Genomic DNA, 21,044 nt, shown 5'->3' with positions numbered 1-21,044 from the left:
TTAAAAAAAAAAAGAAAAAAAAAAAAAAAGAAATGCTTCTCTTATGTAAAAAATTTCATTTTCTCCCATACAAATCATGTGTAGACATACAAAGTATGTGTTTTCTACTTTAATATAGAAAATGGTATAAAATTATTTACCATAGAACAGTAACTTAAGTATGTATGTCTTTGCGCTTTTAAAGTACTTTCATAAATGCAATATTTATTTTCACTTTATAAAGCCCTGTGCAGTAAATATGCCAAAGATCATTAAGTCCTTTTAATTTTTATTTATTTATTTATTTAACAGACAGAGATCACAAGTAGGCAGAGAGGCAGGCAGAGAGAGGGGGAAGCAGGCTCTCTGCTCAACAGAGAGTCCAACGTGGGGCTCAATCCCAGGACCCTGAGACCATGACCTGAGCCAAAGGCAGAGGCCTAACCCACTGAGCCACCCAGGCACCCCCTCATTAAGTCCTGTTATAGATGAAGAACCTAAAGCTTAGGAGTGAGTGACTTGTCCGAGTTAATAGCCATTAAATAGAAAAAGTAGAACCTCACTCAGCATATTTTCTGTTGTTTGCACAACTGTCTGTCAACAGAGCAAAATAACAATAAAATATCCTTTGATTTTTTTTCATATGTGAATTTGGAAAATAATTTGAATAGAGTTCTGTTATGCCAGAACTTAGTTTCATGCTTGTTAGTAAGACCTTTCACAGACACAAGACCTTGCCAACAGTACTGTCTTTTAACTCTTAACACTTAGAAACAAACTTCATTTTCATCTGAGAGAAAATGAAAATGGAAGTGAAGTTTAAAGTAAAACAGAAAGTATTTGTGGAGGTCAACAATTAGGAGAAAGGGAAGGCAGACATAAAGCTGAAGGAGAAGGCTGTTACCTCAAACACTGCCACATTTCTAAAGACACTCAATTTTACATGTTGCCAAAGAGAACAATGTATTAGTATTGCTTGTTATACCAAGTGTTTAATTGTTTCATCTTTTGGTAAATATCATGTTACCATATAGCTATTTAAATAGACCCAACATCTGACACCTAAAATTGAATTCAATTACATGTTCTGTTACTCAAGCTAGAGATGGCTGCATTTCAACATCTTTGGTTTTCCCCTCAGGGACCCACTCATTCATTCTATCAATATTTGTTGGGCATGTGAACTAAGCACAGAAAAAGAAATCATCCAAAAAAAATTAATAATAAGTTATTCTCTCATGGAGATTACCATCCGGTATTGAAAATTAATGTTAAACAAAAAGATGTGTTGAACTGTGGTGGTGACATAAATGAAAAGTTTTGGGTACAGTGGGAATGGTGATGACAACAGGATATCCAGGTTCTACTGTCAGTCACAGAAGCCTCTGGCAAAATTTAAGCTGAGATTGGAAGGAGGCAATGGGAAAAGGCTTCAAGAACACTGTAGCTACTGCCCTGAGTAGCTTGGCCAGTCAAGTAACTGAAGCTTTTAATTGTGTCAATGACTAGCACACATCTTGTGGAAGAAATAAGGCATAAAAGTCACTTGTGTTGAGACAATACATTTATACTGATCATTAATGGGTGGGAATTAAAAGGTATTGCCCATCTCCCCTCTAAAGAGTGGAGTCAGAGATAGGCTGTTAAACTGAAGGATTCCAAATTGTTCAGCTCTGAGTTCACAAATTGCCAAGACCATCAGAGAATCAGATTGGACAATACTTCTCTTTTTACCTCACAGGGATGATCAAATGAGATAATACACCAAAACCACGTAATTTACAGAGCAGTATACACATTTTATTTACCCATTGCTAATATAAAAGCATTCCCAATTTTATTCCTGCCTTAATTCTTGTCCCAAATGTAAAACATTACTTATCTCTTTAAATTCTCTAGTCGAAGATTCCCACGACATCATCCTGAAATAATAAGGTTTTTTTTCTGTCTTTAGTAAACCTGTTTTTCCTACTGGTGAAAACTTATAAAACTAATATTTTATGTGAAGGCTATTTCAAACTTACGTTCCAGTGCATTATAAAGAAGCTCAAAATCTTCTTTTGTTTGAGGATTACGCCTCCGGTAATAGTCCAATTTGATCCATTCCTCTTTTTCTTGTATTTTCCTTACTTCTTCCTCTGCTTCCCACTTGAATCTTAACATTTTCTGTCTTTTTAAATTCTCTACCACAACTTTAGCATGCCATTGTCTATAGTAAGTCTGTAGCACTACTACCTATAGTTAAATTAAAAGGAAATAAAAAGTATTCATTATCAACTGTATCAGACAATAACAAAAGGCAATAGTGATTATTTCTATTTCAGTGTAGTAATTACTAGAAAGTACCGAGAGTCTAGGTTTGCCCTATGCCAGGTGTTCTCACACACATTAGAACATACAAGCTGTGGGTAATGCACATCAGCAACTTGGCTTTGAAATCTAGCAAATACGCCTTCCTAGGAGGCAGTTAGTACAATGCTCAAGAGCACAGGCTCTGGAGTAAAATTTAGTCTAAATCTGCCCTCCGCTACTCACTAGTTTTTATTTTAATTTTGATTTTGCATATAAAGCCCTCAGCTTAATATATCACAAGTCTTCAATAAATACCATTATTGTTATGAATATTAATTGTCTCTAGTTTATCTTAACTATCATTAGCTTAGGCTCATATTTAAAACAAAATTTCATTAACTAAACACAAGGCAGGTAGGTTATATGTAGAAGCCACCAAAGGCAGGTTAGATAAAGGAAAGACTTAAGCAAACACATGTTTGTTAAACTGTGAGAAATATAAGTATGTCTGAGGTTACAGTACAGTACTAAATCCTCAAGAAACTTGCAGTGCAGCTAAGAGAGCTCATATTTGTATTTACTAAACATGTAAATAAAATGTGGAGAGGTTAGATCAAAACTGAGGACAGAGAATATGCTGACTCATCCCTTTACTATAGCCTAATCCTTGGTAATTACAGAAAATCATGTAAGCAGAAATCAATAAGGACATTGGGTCATACTAAAGGAGTCCTTCAAAGGAACAGAAACTCTGAAGAATTCCCTCAAGAAAGGAGACCCGTAGAATAAATTAAAGAATCTATGCCTAATCGTGCACGGGGAAGGTGGAAAGGCAAGTTAGAAAATACAGAAGAGTGAAAGTCTACTCCAGCCCTTAACCAATGGATCCTATGAGCAGAAGGGATGTTCTGGCAATTGATAAGGTAACCGATTGAGAAATGCAGCAACAGAAGTATTTGCCTCTAGGCAAGAACAGTTAGTGTCCCAGAGCCTGGTGACACCCAGGATGAACAGAAGCTCCCTCTTCAGAACACTACCTCTCTTCCACAATCAAGGCTTGGACATCCCCTAAAACTACCCCATAAGGCTGTAGTAAACAAATATGCTTAGCACACTGGACAATGGGGACTTCAAATACCCTGCCTACACACCGAAGAGTAACCAAACATTTGGGAAGAGCCCAAAAAATCTAAGGCAGCTCATTCAACAAAGAAAAGTTTACTTTTGTGTGAAACAGAATTACTAGAACAGTGGTTCGCAAAGAGTAATGGTCAGACTAACAGTTTCATCTGGAGAACTGTTAGAAATGCAAATTATCAGGCCCCACGCCAGAGCTACTGAATGAGAAATCCTGGGTAGGGCACAGATTCTGTATCTTACAAGTTCTCTTGGTGTTCCCAATGCCTGCTAAAGTTTTAGCACCACTGTACTACAGTAAAACAAAACAAAACAAAAATCAAGACCAGACTAGAAAGAGTTAACATTTTCAGAGAAAAAAAGGGGGGGGGCATTGAATCAATATTTACAAAACAACAAGATTTTACAAAATTTTTATTTTTTCTTAATTTAAATAAAAATCAATAGAATTCATTTAACTTGGGTGCTATTACACTTATTAAATAGTGACACTAAAACACAGTTGTTTAAACAATAAATACAAGCTTTTCCCTTCTTATATCATAATCCAGGGATTAGCAAGCAGTTCAGAGCTGGTAGAAAGCTCTATAATATTCAACAAATGGCTTCCTACTTTTAGGACCTAGGTGGCTGGCCCATTTCTCATCATCTTCCAACCAGTAGAAAGGGAGAAAAAGACAAAAGAATGGCAACTCAGGCCTGGGTTGCAATGTCACAAGCAATGTCACAAACAACAGTAATCTCAGTGCAAAAAAAAAAAAAACCCACAAAAAAACAAAAACAAACCAGCCAGCAACTCAGCTGAGATTGTCTTCTGGAGCAAGCAATAGACAGGCAGACTAGCCAGAAATTAGTCAGGGAGATCAGGAAAATGAGATAGCCATAGTGAGCCATGATAACCTCCCAAATATCCCTAGTAGCATAAAGGCTGAACACATGTGCAAGGATAAACACATATTCAGAGAGCGGAAAAGGTGTTCCCTGTTTCCGTATCCCAGGCTGCGAGGTCTTGTGCAGAAGAAATGCAAGAAGAAAACCCAGCAGAAAGTAAAACCCAGGATATAAAGAAACTGAACTTATCTGGACTTTGAATGCATCTTTCAATATACACATGGGTCCATTAGCTAAAGTGGAAGTTTTTGTTTTTGTTTTGTTTTAAAGTGGAAGCTTTACCAGATCAAGGAATTTGAGCACAACCTCTGGTCGATCATTACCTACCATTAGGCAATGCTAAACCAGGGGTCCTCAGGAAGGCAAATTTAGAAATAGAAAAACAATAACAACAACAAATTGACCAGAGACATCAATGACTACCTACTGTGATAGAGACAGACCCTAAAGCAGGTTTTAGCAATGGCACTGTTGATACTTTGGACAAGATAATTATCTGGTGCAGTGGGGCTAGTGTTCCTATGCTTATAGGATGTCTGGCAGCATCCTTGTTTTCTACCCATTAAAGCATGGTAGCACCCCCTGCATGTCATCATATCAAAAATGTCTCTGACAATGTAAAATGTTGCTAATAAGCACATGAAAAGATGTTCAATATCATTAGCCATCAGGGTATGCAAATCAAAACCACAATGAGATATCCCTTCACACTTACTAGGACATCTGTAATGAAAAATATAGACAGTAACAAGTGTCGATGAGGATGTGAAGATATGTGAAGATATTGGAATCCTTGTCCACTGCTGGTGGGACATAAAATGGTGCAGCTGCTTTGAAAAACAGTCTGGCAGTTCCTCAAAAAGGTTAGACATATACTTACCAAATGATCCAGCAATTACACTCCTGGACATATACCCAAGAGCAATGAAAATATATGTCCACATAAAAATTCATACACAAATGTTTATGGCAGCTTTATTCCTAACAGCCAATAAGTGGAAACAGCTCAAATGTCCATCAACCGATAAATAAACAAAATTCAGTATATACATTGGCATGGATACAATAGGTATATCCAGTTGAGTATATACAATGGGATATTATTCTGTAATATAAAAGAATGAAGTATTGGTACATGTCACAACATGGAAGAGCCTTGAAAACATTATGCTATGTTTTTAAAAAGCCAAGCACAAAAGATTACATATTGTATGATTGCACGTATATGAAATATCCAAAATAGGTAAACCAACAGAGGCAGAAAGTAATTAGTGGTTTCCTAAGGCAGAAAACATTGGAGGGAAATAGGGACTGACTGCTATTGGGTCAGGATTTTTTTTTTTTCTGGGATGATGAGAACATTCTAAATATTGTATAACTCTGTATGTAATAAAAATCATTGAATTATATACTTTTTAAAAAGTATATATTATATCGAAAAAAGGGTTTTAAATGGGAAAAAAACAAAAGAATTAAAATGTTTCATTGGAAAATACCTATTTAACATAAAAGACAGCAAAGGAAGAAGAGAGGATAAGAGAGACATCTGACATACAGAAAACAAATAGCAAATGGCTGATATATTCCAACCTTAACAATAATTACATTAAATATAAATGTATTAAATACTTCAATCACAAGGTAGAGATTATCAGACTAGATAAAAAGACAAAATCAAATTATATTCTGTCTATAGAGAAATATTCTAGATTAAGACTCAAATAGGTTGAAAGTAAAAGGACAGAAAAAGATAGACCATGCAAACAAAAACATAAAAGAGTTGGAGTGGCTATGTTAATATCAGAGAAAACAGACTTTGGTGTCCTTTTGGTTTCAATTACTCTGAAAAGCCCCCTAGGTGATTCTACTGTCCCAATAATTAAGGCCAAGGTATAGAGAAGACAAAGCTAACAATGCCCGAAGGTTACACACAGACCCTTAGGAATCCCTAAGAGAAAGGGAAGGAAGGATTAGGGGCATTTAGGATTCTGGTTCCTTCTACTGGGGGGAGACTGGAGATAAAAACTGCTTTTAATACCAGTGAAACAGAACTCACACTAATAAAGATTCTCTCCTTGACCAAACTCTAATCAGGCCCCTCTGAGCATTTTTTTAATTAGGCCTCAACTTTTGGGCTTCTGTGATCATGTCTGAATTGTTCAATTTTAGCAAAAGCCTGCTCAGTCAGTTTAACCAGGATCCCATCCTCAATATTTAATGAGGCTCTTATAATATATAAGAAAATTTGATCTTATAATGTACTTATAATATATGGCTCCAGACAATGCCTAATCAACTCTGGTCTGCCTTCAATAAAAAATCCTGTTTAGGATGGTTTAGCCAGAATCTCCCCTTACCTGTGATGTTTTCTTAGTAATTTTCCATCCACTCACCTCTACCCTACTCCCTGGCTATAAATTTCCACTTTTCCTTGTATTTAGAGTTAAGCCCAGACTCTTTCCCTGACCAAAAAGCCCCATTGTAGTAGCCCCTCCTAAAAGTCTGCCTTACCATCTTCAGTATGTGTTGAGTAATTTTTTCTTTAACAGCACCCATGTGGGTTGTTTTGTAAGCTAGTGTGGCTTAAGGAAACACACAAAGATGCACACAGAGCAACTGGCTCATTTCTTTCATTCTTAATAATAGTATTCACTCATAATAAAAGTTATCTTACCGACTGTAATCTTTGAGCATGGTATTCTGCTGCCGAAAAATAATTTCCGGGTGTTATCAGTTTATCAGTCATGTTTGATACATATACACCAATTTTAGTCATCTGTGTGGATGTTGTATTTGTAGTCTGTTGGAGCTTTTTTCTCTGAAGAACTGTCTATAATCAAAACATAAAAATTTAAATATCTAATATGTACACATCTAAGTGAGTAAAGAGGACATTTTTCTGTGTTCAGTTAATTTTCTGTTATTGTTTGAATTACTGTATAATTCCTTGGAAGATTTTCACTTAATTTTTTTAGGTTTTTATTTAAATTCCAGTTAGTTAACATACAGTGTAATATTAGCTTCAGATGTACAACAGAGTGACTCAACCCTTCATGCATCACAAGTGTACTCCCTAATCCCCATCACCTATCTACCCAACCCCTCACCTCCTCCCCTCTGGTAACCATCAGTTTGTTCTCCATAGTTTAGAGTCTGTTTTTTGGTTTGCCTCTCTATCTCTCTATCTCTCTTTTTTCCCCTTTGCTTGTTTGTTTTGTTTCTTAAATTTCACATATGATTGAAATCAGACAGTATTTGTCTTTCTCTGACTTATTTCACTTAGCATAATACTCTTTAGCTCCCAACCACATCATGGCAAATGAGGCAATTTTTAATTTTAGAGAGGTACACAGAACATCTGTTCATTCTGCAGTTTCAAAAACCTACACAGAAAAATAAAAATATTACCTGGGTATCCCTACAAAATACATTGTCTTTTTGGGGAATCTTTTTAGGTACAGTTTGCGTTCCAGCATTGTGATATTCTATTCCTGTTATTTTATGTCTGAATCCACCAAGAAACGGTTTGTGAAAGTCAGATTTTATAATCTCAACAGCTACCTCCTGGTACTCAGTAATGCCTAAGGGGGTAAAACCAAGATTGAATGAAAGTTCACCTACAAAGGGACTCTAAAATACTTTATCTAAAAGACATGAAATAACTAACCAGTTTGTACTCTGACAGTTATGATTTGAGAGGCATCATTTAATCCTTGTATTCTTTTGACTGGAAATAGATCTGGATCTGTAGAAAAAATTTCCACTTGTACAATATCCTGTGGCTTAACTCCATGTTGCAGTAGAGTCTCATTATTTTTAAGAATCATTCCTAAAAATGACATGAAATTAGAAGTGCTATGACAAAGAAATAACCATATAAACTCATTGTAAGGGGATGGAAAACATCAAAGATGATTGTATGAACACATAGAGTTCAATTACTGAATAGAATATTGATGATGTCTACCCCTTGGTGTAATGTTAGTACAGAAAATGCCACAATGGGAAAAGTTAAGATGCAAGAATTCAGCATTATAAGTAAAGCTACAACTCTCACAGGATTTTTCAGAAATACAAATATATAATAACCATGCAACTCTATAACTATTTAAAAATAAAAACATTTTATGAGCAAAATCATATTCTAAACATTGAGATTCTAAAAAATCACAATGTGTTACGTGTGAACATGGACATATCTAGATCAGGGAAAATTTGATTATTTTCATACCCATTCCTCTCTCCAGTACAGAAAAGCATATACTCAGAGTTCTGTCCTTCCCTTTCTGCTTCTATAATAAGGAAATCATGTAAATAAATTCATGAAAAAGTGGAGTTAAGGCTTAGGTTTGTGCTGGGAAAAAGTGTACATCACTTTATTTTTATGTTATTTTATATCTTTTTTAGTTCTATCTCCCTTCATTGGTATATCCTATAAATTTACTCAAATTTTACCTATTTCAAGGAATACAAAACTATATATAATGTTATTGGCTGCTGTTTGATAGAATCTCTATCACTCTTCCGATGCATGGTCTTCCTAAATTACAGGTAGGAACTCGAACATACCAAAGATTTTGTGACACTCATTGTTAGAAATATATCAGATACCACCAGTCCATTTTAGCTATGTTTAAGAAAGACCCGTGAGTTTCAATTTCACACCCCAAATCCTTAACTTAAACAAGTAACATGAATATTATATGGACTTGTGAAAGGTTGCCCCAGAATATATCCATATCCTAATCCCCAGAACCTATGAATGCTAATTTACATAGCAAAGATGTCTGTAAGTTTTATTAAGTTAAAAAGTTTGATGTGAGAGATTATCCTGGAATATCTATGTGGGTCCTAAATGTAATCACGAATGCCCTTAGAGAGGAAGAAAGGGAGATTTCACTACAGAGAAGAAGATAATAAAACAAAAGTAGAGAGAGATTTGAAGATGCTCTACTGTGTGCTTTAAAGAGGGAGGAAGGGGCCATGAGCCTATGAATACGGTGTACAACTCTAGAAGCTGGAAAAGACAAGGGAGCAGATTCTCCCCAGAACTTCCAGAGGGAGAGCAGCCCTGCCCACATGTTGGTTTCATCTGACTGAAACTGACCTACGATTTCTGACATCCAAGACTGTAAGAGAAATCAGGTGTTAAGTTATTAAGCTTGTGGTTAATCATTACAACACCCATAGGAAACCAATATAGATTCCCAGAGCCCTTGTCATTCCTCTAGTTTGTGGAGGAGGCTTAATCCCACCAAATTTGAACTCCAATTCTAGTACTAGAAAAAAGCACCTCTGTTAGAGAGCAGCTGACATAGAATCAAGCTCTTTTATTATCACGGCTGACATAAGCCTGTTACTCAGTGGTGATGACTGGCACCTACACATAAAGTTTGGTCATGAAATACAAAGAACAGAGAGTCTCAAATACCACTGGCTAGCTACTCCAGTCTCAAAGTGCTCTCTCCTCCAATTCTGAACTTCATCTTATAGAGAATGCCAAGCAAGCAGTCTCAAACTCTGTTTTTGGAGTCATACCTATATTTAAGTTCAGATTCTACCGTTCATTTGCTGTGTGAATTTGTGTAAGTTTCCCAAGCTTTAGTTTCCTTCCTTCAAAAAAAGTTAGTAATAATACCTACCTCAAAGGGTTGTTGTATGGACTGAATGATAATGTGATAATGTAGGTAAAACATTCTGTAGATGGACTAGCACATAGTACATCTCAATAAATTAACCATCATGATTGTTATTACTAATAGCTATTTAGTTGTTTCCCTACCCGAGCTTTAATAGTCAGTTGTTTGAATACATGAGCATCTCAGTATTACAACACATTCATTATAATAGTTTTCTAAAAATAATTTTGAAATTGAACTGATTGTTTTCTCTGATTTGATGAGGAGGAATTTAAGAGGTATGGTTTACTCATTTTTAGTGTTTAGGATTTTCCCACATGCAGAAAAATGTTTTTATTTCCCTGGAAAGTTTTTTTGTGGCATCTTTATAAGTTAAAACAAAAACTTCAAAACTAAAATATTAGCATCTGTGCAGACATATTCTACAGAAACATTTATTTAGCTAGGCTGCTCTTGCTCTCTCTTTCACAGTTACAAAGACTATGTCCTCTCAGGACACGAGGCTACTATAAAGTGGGCTACTCAATAATGCCCATAAAAAAGAAATCAACTTGAACACCATGGGAAAGTGAGTTGACCTTAATGTATCAAGACTGACAGAGAAACCATCTTCAGTCCTTTTCTTATTCTATACATACTCATTCTTCATCAACTTCCCTCAACCTCATTGTCTCCCACTCCCCGCACAGAACCTACTTCTAGCCACTCTAAACTTCTTACAACTTCCTCCAGAGTCCCAGATTTTCTAACTTCTTTGGGACTTAGCACAAATATTACCACTTTAATTAAATGAAGCTTTCTAGACTCTGTTTCTTTCCTCTCTGTTCTCACAGTTTTTTGTGCATATCTCCATTAAGACATTTACACATTATGTGGTAACTATTGCATCATCTTTCTGACTAGTCTGTAAACAATTTCAGAATGAAGATTTTGTTTCATATTTCCTTACGTCTTCAGTTCTTACCTAAGTACTTAGAACAAGTATGTCCTCAATAAAAATGTGTTGAATGAATGCATAATCATAATATAATGTTCAAAGAGTAGATATCAATTTAACAAATCAAAGATCTTGATTATGCACGTGATAAAACTAAAGAAGGCTTGGTAGGTTTTATTAGCTTCCCAACTTACCTGAATATCTTATCTGCAGTATATTAGATGGGATCTTTAGTAGATATGAAAAATGATCCTTGAGGTATTTTACAGTGATATCTATTTTAAAAGGCATTATAATTTCCTGGCCCACAGGAAAAAGTACAACTTTTACTGTAGATAAAAAGAGAAAAGAAAGAACCATAGTCAAAAGCAAGGGTCAGCAACCTCGAGTCCACAAGCAGAGAGAAAATGATGGAGCAAGTTAACCTTAATTTCCCCCAACCCCAGCTCCAAGTTCCAATCTTTTTTCCATTCTCTGCTATGAGGATCCAGGCACATTCAGAATTACCTCCTCACTCAGAATTCCACAAGAAATAGGAAATAAAACTAAACTGCTTTCCAAGAGTCCCAATATTTGATATCATACTGGTATTAATTGGTACTAATCTGGTATTGGTATCTGGTATTATATTATTCAGATATAAATAGAACAACATCTCAGAAATGTACTGAATAGCAGAACGGGAGACCCGGAGACCTAGGGAGGAGTGTCCTTGAAGCTGTGATGTGCATGTGCAGACCTTGATTATATATATATATATATATTTTTTTTTTTAATTTATTTGAGAGAGAGACAGTGAGAGAGAACATGAGTGAGGAGAAGGTCAGAGAGAGAAGCAGACTCCCCATGGAGCTGGGAGCCCGATGCGGGACTCGATCCCGGGAATCCAGGATCATGACCTGAGCCGAAGGCAGTCATCCAACCAACTGAGCCACCCAGGCGTCCCGACCTTGATTATATATTGATAGCATACATCCATAAGTCAGTGCATATTCATGAAGTTAGGAAAATCCAATAGAGAAATTTTCAAAGAAAAAGATATCTAAATCCATTCTTCTTCCCATAATTGATTTATGACTATGGCTGCCAAAATGTAAAACAGAAAAATCACTGTTCATTACAAATATCTAGAATAACTAATACAAATCTACTTTTCACAAAAATGGACATTACGTGGCTCACTACCCATTCTATAAAATAGGAAATGAAGACACTTACATGTTGATAATAAAGAAAAACCTTATAGAAGCTTCTTATAATGGGGTAAACTTTCTTTTTTTATATCTACAGATTTTTACATTTTAATGGAGAAGATGTAATGAGTAAGATGTAAGAAGTGAGTGACAAGTGACAAGTAAGATAGAGGGTGGAGTACACACTGTAGACCAAAAAAGTTTTGTACATTTCTAAATTCCTGACATATGACGATTTTCATAAAGCTAAATGACACATTTATCAATAACCCTAGAATAGAATTTAACTAGGCATTGATAATGTTGAGGTTCTTTCGGATTGTTAAAACTTATTTTCATAGCTATCAACAAAGAAAACACTCTCACAGATGTTGAATTATCAGAAACCTAGTCTAGTTGTTTTATAGAGTCAAAATTCTATGGTTAACATATTTTAACATTTTCATGGCAGTGATTTCCTAAGCTTTGGGAAGGGGAGGTATGTGAAGGAATTCACGAACCCTAGAAAGCACAGGGCCAAAACAACTTTATTCTAATTTCCATGTGCTTATTAAAAACTACAGTATCAGGCAATCACAGAGATATCAAAAAATGGAGCCCAGGGACTGCCTGGCTGGCTCAGTCAGGAGAACATGTAATCTTGATCTCAGGGCTGCAAGTTCAAGCTGCACATTGGGCACAAAAATTACTTTAAGATACAAACGAACAGGTCTTCTTGACTGGATTGTTTTTGGGTGCTGAGTTGGTTAGTTCTTTATAGATCTTGGATACCAAGGGGACGCCTCTTACACTGTTGGTGGGAATGCAAGCTGGTACAGCCACTCTGGAAAACAGTATGGAGGCTCCTCAAGACTTTAAAACTAGAGCTACCCTATGACCCAGCATTGCACTACTGGATATTTACCTCAAAGATACAGATGGAGTGAAAAGAAGGGTCAACCTGCACCCCAACTTTCATAGCAGCAATGTCCACATAGCCAGACTGTGGAAGGAGCTAAGACGTCCTTCAACACGTGAATGGAGAAAGGAGGTGCGGTTCATACATACAATGGGATATTACTCAGCCCTCAGAAGGGATGAATGCCTACCATTTGCGTTGAAATGGATGGAACTGGGGAGTATTATAAGTGAAATAAGTCAAGCAAAGAAAGAAAATTATCACGTGGTTTCACTCATATGGGGTATATAAGGAAAAGCACAGAAGACCATGGCAGAAGGGAGGGAAAACTGAATAGAAAGAAAACAGAGAGGAAGACAAACCACGAGAGACTCTGGAGGCAGGAAAACAAATGGAGGGTTGCAGAAGGGAAGGGGGTGGAGGGATTGGGTAACTGGGTGATGGGTATTAAGGAGGTCATGTGACATAATGAGCACTGTTATACACAACTAATAAGTCACTGAACACTACATCAAAAACTAATGATGTACTATATTATGGCTAACTGAACTTAATAACAAAAATAGCTTTTGAAACAAATAAACAAGAGGGAGAAGGAGCAACCAGTTAATCAGCCAAGTAGGCTGCTTCTGGGTATAACCACCTTCTTGCTGCTCCACTTTGGCTTTACCAACAATGCAGTAATAACCCCTACATGCCATGAACATTATGCCTTTAATACTAACCAATAATGCAAGAGAACAACAATTTTTCCAAAGCTAAATATAAAGTTAACCCTAAGCAGAAGTATGGAAATATGTAAAAGTAACAAGATATGAAGAATGAGCCCTGGATATGAAATGAGGAATGTGGAGTCAAGTTCCATTCCAACTCTTTCTTGATAGCGATGAACAATTAATTCCAAAGAGGCATGCAAAAGAACTACAATTATACTCAAGAATCTGTCCATTTTCCAAAGCTCCTAAACGTTTTTAAAAACGTACTTTACTTAGGAAAAAATGGATCAATATCAACTTAAAATTTAATGGTGTTCATCTATTTTGGGAAAATAGAACAGAATAGAGTATCTTTACACTTAATTAAGAGATCAGGGGCACCTGGGTGGCTCAGTGGGTTCAAGCCTCTGCCTTCCACTCGGGTCATGATCCCAGGCTCCTGGGATGGAGCCCCGCATTGGGCTCTCTGCTTGGCAGGGAGCCTGCTTCCTCCTCTCTCTCTCTGCCTGCCTCTCTGCCTACTTGTGATCTCTGTGTGTCAAATAAATAAATAAAATCTTAAAAAAAATTTAAAATAAAAAAAAATTTTAAAAAGAGATCAAGTGGTAGTAGCTACAGAAGTTTGGTGGATAAAGGAAAGTGAAAGTAATGTAATAGCAAATATAAAACAAATCTTCAAGGAAAACAAATTTGAAAAAGCAGCCATTCTTCAAAATGAGGAAAAGAAATTCCTATCTTCCCTATGTAATACCTGTTGCTAAAGGATTTTTGACTGATGCTTTCAGAGATTCCTTTATAGCCTTTATCTTATCCAGAAAAGCCAGAGATCCAGGCTTTGAATTCTGTTTGGCTGGCTGCATTACATTATCATATTTAGTTAGATAGTGCTCTGTAGAACTTTCTGGAGAATATGAAACTTGTTTGGGCAACAAAGCTTCTTCCATGCGTTGTTCTTCATCTTCTGGTTCCACGTTTGATAAACCCTGCTGACTTTCCTCCTTAGCATGTGTTGTATAGCCCTCACTGGATGGTTCAACTTCAGATTCATTATCTTCTGCTTGATCTGACTCTGGAAACTCTTCAGAGGGAAGTGGAATACTGATAATCCCAGAAGCATCTTTATTTTCTTCTGATGCATTCACAACATTCTCAGCATCAAATTCTTCTTCCTGATCAGACATTTTCCTGAACCAAGAAAAATAAATATTTACTACACATAAAAATTTCTACACCAGATATCAAATTCATTGGTGGTATACAGCAGTGTTTATAATACACTGTAATGCTCCTTGTTATTTTGTTTTAAAATACTGATTATTTTAGTAATGGCATCAAGTAAAATTATTGGTGGAATTTTTAATAAAAACACCACAGAAAGTAAAAATTAAACCAAAAGAGAACCTCACAATACAATCAATTTGAGAAAAATCTACTGTCAAGAATATACTGAAAAATAGGGGCACCTGAATGGCTCAGTTGGTTGGGGGGTCTGCCTCCAGCTCAGGTCATGATCCCGGAGTCCTGGGATCGAGCCTATCTTGGGCTCCCTCTTCGGCTGGGAGTCTGCTTCTCCCTCTGCCTGCTGCTCCCTGTGCTTATGCACACACTCACTCTCACTCTCACTCTCATTCTATCTCAAATAAATAAATAAAATCTTAAAAAGAAAAAAAATACTGAAAAATATTTTAAAATATACTGTCGCCTCTTCCTTGTTAAAAAGAACAATGCCTTATGAAAGGACTTATTTGAATAGCTGCTTGTTTTTTTCCTGAACACAAACTAACAAAGGATTTATGCTTCTGGGATTACAACTGATTAGAAGCTCCAAGGAATCCACCAGCTCCACAGCAACCATACCCTGGATAGTACCACTCTCTGTAGTAGTTTTGGTCTCACAAACTGTAAGCAAGTCTCCAAGGACCTTTGTTCCCCAAAACAAACAGATCAACAAACAAATGTGGGTTGAACTTGGAGCTGATTAGGGCATGAGGTACAGCAACCAAGAGCTTTGGCTTGGGAGACCATAGGACAGCATCCAGGACATGGGCCAGAGTGGGCTAGGGCGGCCGACGGCCAGGCTTCAGGGGCGGGAGCTGGATCAGAGCAGTGAGGAGCCCGTCTGCGGGTCGGATACCTATAGAAGCCAGCAGCCAGGAATGGAGGATAGAAGTGGCATTGAGGCATATTTCTGTAACAACAGCAGGGGCAGATTAAAATTCAGAACAGTAGTGAGGTGAAAAAGCTGTGTCTGGGGCTAACAAATTCAGCACAGATCCTTACAGAGAAAAAAAAAAACCTTAGTCACTGAAGTTGTCTGGCTGCTAGATGACAAATTTCCAAAAATATGGAATATCTGGAATAAAAATATGTATGTGTTGAATTAAATGAATATAGCGTTAGAGTTGAAGAGAGAATTAGTAAACTAGAAGATAAAGAAAAGGATTTTATATAGAATGCCCCAAAGAGATAAGGATATGAAAAGTATGAGAGATTAAGGACCATGCAGAAGAGAAAAAGTCTAGCATATTTTACTGCTAAGTGTATCTTCACTTAAGCGGAGAATGCTTTTGTATTTTCAAAATAAAAAATAACAACCGAGACTATATGTGGCCTGAGAAGCCCTTTCCAGAAAAAGTCTGTCAGTCCCTGATCTAATATATGCCAAATTGGAATCCCAGAGAAAACAAAAAGAAGAGAGAAAATATTTTTAAAGGTGATGGCTGAGAATTTTACAAAACTGATGAGAAATATGGATCCAAACAGCCAAGAGGCATAACATAAATATATGCCCAATGGGATAAGTAAAAATAATTCAAAGCCACACACATTAACAGAGTAACAAAAAGAAGATATGGAAAGCATATAGTGATAAAGGATATATCATCTACTGCTTTGAATAATATTAATTTACTAACATTAATACAAAGAAAAGTAAAATCACTGCTGATTTCTCATCAGAAGTGTAGAAGCCAATGTAACAACAGACTAATTAAAAGAAGATAACTATCAACCTAGAATTATACACCTAGCAAATTTCTCTTTCAAGAAAAAAAATAGAAATATTTACAGATAAGTTATACCACGATACCTGCTCTAAAGAAAGTTCTAAGGGATACACTTAAAGAGGAAAATGGGCTCAAAAGATGTTCAAAGTGCAAAAGGAAAAGTGAACAAATAAATTACAAACATATGGGTAAACACAAATACTGTCAACACAAAATAACAGTAGAAAATTGAAATCTTAGACAATAAGAATATATAATTGGGAAGGGAAAGATGAGAATGAACGGTTCACAAAATTGAGGGCTATGATATTCTGAACCCCAGACTTTGTGAAATTAAATATACATACCTGAATTTCAAGTACAACAACAACAACAACAAAAAAAAAAAAAATGAAAGCTTTACACTTCCAAAATAATAAAGAAAAAAGTGAAATGTGAAAAAACAAATAAAAACTCAAATTTTTAAAATTTCAAGAAACCTCTTAAGGTTCTCACCTACAAAAAAATTTTCCTTTTGGCTATTTTCTCCTATAATAGGACTTAACGGCCTGATTAAAGAAAGACTATCATAAAGAAGCCCTGACTCCTGGCAACCTACTCCTCCCACCCCTTTGGAGAGACTGAGGTCATGCTTTTGTTTCTATCTGGTGGATCATCCTTCCAGCAAAATAGCCAAGATGTCATCTTCTAAAACAGAAACAAAATCAAGAATGTCTGCTCTTCAAAAAAAAAAATAACTAGAAAACTAAAGGGACAAACCATAGCCTGAGAGAGAATTTTCTGCAAAGCTTCTATCTGATCAAGGACTTGTAACCAGAATATATAGAGAACTCTCACAATTCAATAAGAAAAGAGTAACAGTTTAAAAGTGAGTAAAATAGTTCAACAGGCAAGTCAACAAGAGTACATACAGAAAGCAAAGAGGCGGGGACAGGACTAGAGTGGCACAAGTGTGATGTAGCACCTGCACTGAGCCACACTTGCAGGTGCACGTGAAGATAAATCCCTCCTCAAATTTGGGGCCTAGCTGTCTCAGTGGCCTCAGTCTAGCCCTGGTCCCGAGAACAAGCACATGAAAATATGCTCAATGTCATTAGTTATTAAAGAAATGCAACTTCATATATATATATATATATATATATATATATATATATATGTGAGTATATATATATGTGTGTGTGTGTGTGTGTGTGTGTGTATATGTGTGTGTGTGTGTGTGTGTGTATATATATATATATTTTTTTTTTTAGTCCAACAATGTCAAGTGCTGGTGAGTATGAAGACAAGTAGAACTTATAGCTTGATGGTGGAAACAAAAATTGGTACATTTGAAATAACTTATTTTTCTTATAAAATTAAACATAGATGTATCATATGACCCAGCAATCTATGTTCTTTACCCAGATAGAATGAAAAACTACATTCATACCAAATTTGCAGACACAAGTTTATAAAGCCTTTATTCTTTTTTTTTTTTTTAAGATATTGTATATTTATATGCCAGAGAGAGCGTGAGCACAAGCAGGAGGAATGTCAGGCAGAGGGAGAAGCAGGCTTCCCGTTGAGCAGGGAGCTCGATGCGGGACTTGATCCCAAGACCCTGAGATCATGACCTGAGCTGAAGGCAGATGCTTAACCAACTGAACCACCCAGGCATCCATAAAGCCTTTATTCTTAATCACCCAACACCGGAAACAACACAAGTGTTCCTCTGTTGAGGCATGGATCCTCATACTATGAGTCACAAAATGGACTACTACTCATCAAAAAAAAAAAAAAAGGGGGGATAAACTATTGATACAACATGGATGAATCTCAAATGCATTATGCTAAGCCAATTCTAAAAGCTACATACTGTATAATTCAATTAAGTGAAAAAGCAAAGCTGATGGTTCACAACCTCTTGAGTTCCATGGGGGGTAAAAGCTAATACCGAGCCCCAAACATGGACTCCAAGAAGAAACTAAAGAAAGAGGCAGCACTCCAGATTTGCAGGTGGCAAATTTAATAAGCGAGGGAACTTACACAATAGGCTTATCTTTGGCAGCTGCAAAACAGTAGATCTCTGGACCCACTAGCCAGAATCTTAAAGAGTTTATCTATAGAGGCCTTTATTGGGTTCAGTCAGGTATCCAGTCCAGACGGTCTCAATTACATAGTACTCTCTGGGTCCTTAAAGCAGCCTCTAGATAGGGACCTTGGGTGGGAGGCCCATTCCAAGGACAGGGGAGGAGCCTGTGATTGCCTCAGTTCAGTTCACTGGTCAGCCAGCAATCACACCTTCATGACTGCCTCCAAAGAAAACACATGCCAGTACCTACCACGTTACGGGTACAACTACATATTTATATAGGGACAGAACAACTGTGGAAGACAAAGGGCAGAGGGGAAGACATGGGTGTAAAACAGAATTTCACTGTTCATTCTTTGTACTGTTGGAACTTTCTATCTTGTACATTTGCCTATTCAAATGTAAATGTTTTAATCTTAAAAAACTGTTCAGAAAGAAAAAACAAGTCCCTATTATGATTGCATACAAAAATGTCCCTCTTGATCATAGGGGAAGGGAGGGAAAAATGAAACAAGATGAAACCAGAAGAGACAAACCATAGGAGACTCTCAATCTCCGGAAAGAAACTTACGGTTGCTGGAGGCGCGGGGGGGGGGGGGGGGGGGGGGGGGGGGGGTGGGGGGGGTGGGGGTTGGGCCTTGGGGGGGGGGCAGGTGCTGTGGCAGGAAAAAAAAAGTCCCTCTGTCACCGACAACGCATGATTTCACTGATGTATCTAGAATGTTAGTGTAACCAGTAAGGCAAGGCTCCAGTTTTGCCTTCTACCAAATACACCTGTTGAATTTTTAAGTTTTTAGGAGGCACGGCAAAGACCATGGGAGGGGAGGAGGAGAGCGCCAAGGAGGAAAGCCTGAAAGCCCTCTACTGGCTCGCCTGGAAACGTCGCCATGGATGCCTACACGTCTTCCAGTGTCAGATCTCGGTTACACTCACGTCTTGCTTTACTGTCACTTAAGATAAGCACTCCGGGTGGGAGATGCTTCCGAACCCCAATTATGAGATCCAGAGCCAGGAAAGGAACCAAGAAAAACGGCATGTTTTGCACGATTTTTGAAGTAGAGGTGGAACACTGTCCAGCGGCCACGCAGTCCGCAGAGCCAAGGCGGGACCAGCGCCCCGCACAAAGTTCTGGGAGTCCCGCGCCGTCGTCACCAGTCCAAAGCCGGTCTGAGGGTCGGGGGGACCGGGAGAGGGCAGCCCAAACCTGTCCTCCTACCTGACTGAGAAACGCAGCTACTCGGGTCGCAGAGGTTTCTCAAGAACCGCTCCGAGGAAGCAGCGTCCACACACGCCGCATTCTCTGTTGCCAGCCATATCCTAGCAACCGCCCCACCACCGCCCCCTCCCGCCGGACTCCGATCCCGCGAGAAGAGGCGGTGCTCGCGTGGGAAGAAACGCCGGGGAGGGGAGGGCGGGGCCGGGGTTTGGCGTGGGGCGGAGCCGTGAGGCAGAGGGAGGGGCGGGAGGAAGAAGGCGGCGGGGAGGGCTGTCGCGTGCAGGTTACTTAGATCCCAAAGTGAATGGTACGCTACTTTCCAAACTTCTCTTGCACCTGCGAAAAGGGCGCAGTTCTCCGAACCAAACGCTGACGGCAATTTGGCTTACAGATACAAAACATCGGATTTTGGCGAAAATGTAAATATCAAATAAGATCTTGACGTAAAAGAACACAGTTGTACACAGTAGGTGCCTACTTGCACTTATTAAAATTAGAACTTGGTTCTTAATTTTTCGGCAGTCAAAGAAAAAAACGGAGACAGGAGCTATTCCCTCTTTTAAGTCAGGAGAAGCAAAACTTTTGTTAATCACCTAATTGTAAAGGTTTTTTTTATCACTATAAATTCTTTAAGGTTTTTAAAGAAGCACATGTTATTGGGGAAAAGGATCAATTATGTTCCTATTGCAAATGTAGTGATAACTATCATGTGGCTTCATAATAATAGCTAATACTATTTGTTACTAAGCACTTCACATATATTTCTAATTTAACTCTTACAAGGATTTTATTGATTAACCTCACTTTACCAATGAGGAAACTAAGGCTCAGAGAGGTTTTGTAGGAGAGCCAGGATTAAACCCAAGCAGTCTGATCCCAGAGCCTCCATCCTAAACCACTATTTTATGCTGTTTGCTTTAACACCCTTTGATATTTAAGAGGCATGTAAGATTAAGTGATTAGTTTTTGTTGTCTGTAGTACAAATCCATTCTTCCGCCATAACATTCAGTGCCTTCAGTCCTTTATAGCATTCTGCTGAAACTGCATTCTCATCTCCTCAATAACTTCC

General features: G+C 37.6%; 1 protein-coding gene across 1 annotated transcript in view; it reads right to left on the bottom strand.

Moving 5' to 3' along the window:
• The window catches only part of IQUB (IQ motif and ubiquitin domain containing), a 50,364-nt gene extending 30,284 nt beyond the window's left edge, over positions 1 to 20,080 (bottom strand). Inside the window, exons 1-7 of the mRNA XM_059396487.1 lie at positions 19,975 to 20,080; positions 14,434 to 14,867; positions 11,070 to 11,204; positions 7,967 to 8,128; positions 7,708 to 7,880; positions 6,974 to 7,129; positions 2,004 to 2,214 (exon numbers count right to left, since the gene is read on the bottom strand). Coding sequence (XP_059252470.1) covers positions 2,004 to 2,214; positions 6,974 to 7,129; positions 7,708 to 7,880; positions 7,967 to 8,128; positions 11,070 to 11,204; positions 14,434 to 14,863 — 1,267 coding nt within the window. The 5' untranslated portion in view covers positions 14,864 to 14,867; positions 19,975 to 20,080. The remainder of the gene's footprint in view (positions 1 to 2,003; positions 2,215 to 6,973; positions 7,130 to 7,707; positions 7,881 to 7,966; positions 8,129 to 11,069; positions 11,205 to 14,433; positions 14,868 to 19,974) is intronic.
• Positions 20,081 to 21,044: the final 964 nt, after the last annotated feature.

The sequence above is a fragment of the Mustela nigripes genome, chromosome 4 (assembly GCF_022355385.1).
Source record: "Mustela nigripes isolate SB6536 chromosome 4, MUSNIG.SB6536, whole genome shotgun sequence".
Taxonomy (NCBI): Eukaryota; Metazoa; Chordata; class Mammalia; order Carnivora; family Mustelidae; genus Mustela; species Mustela nigripes.
Note: the sequence above shows the minus strand (reverse complement) of the source record. Positions and strands in the feature narration are given on the sequence as shown.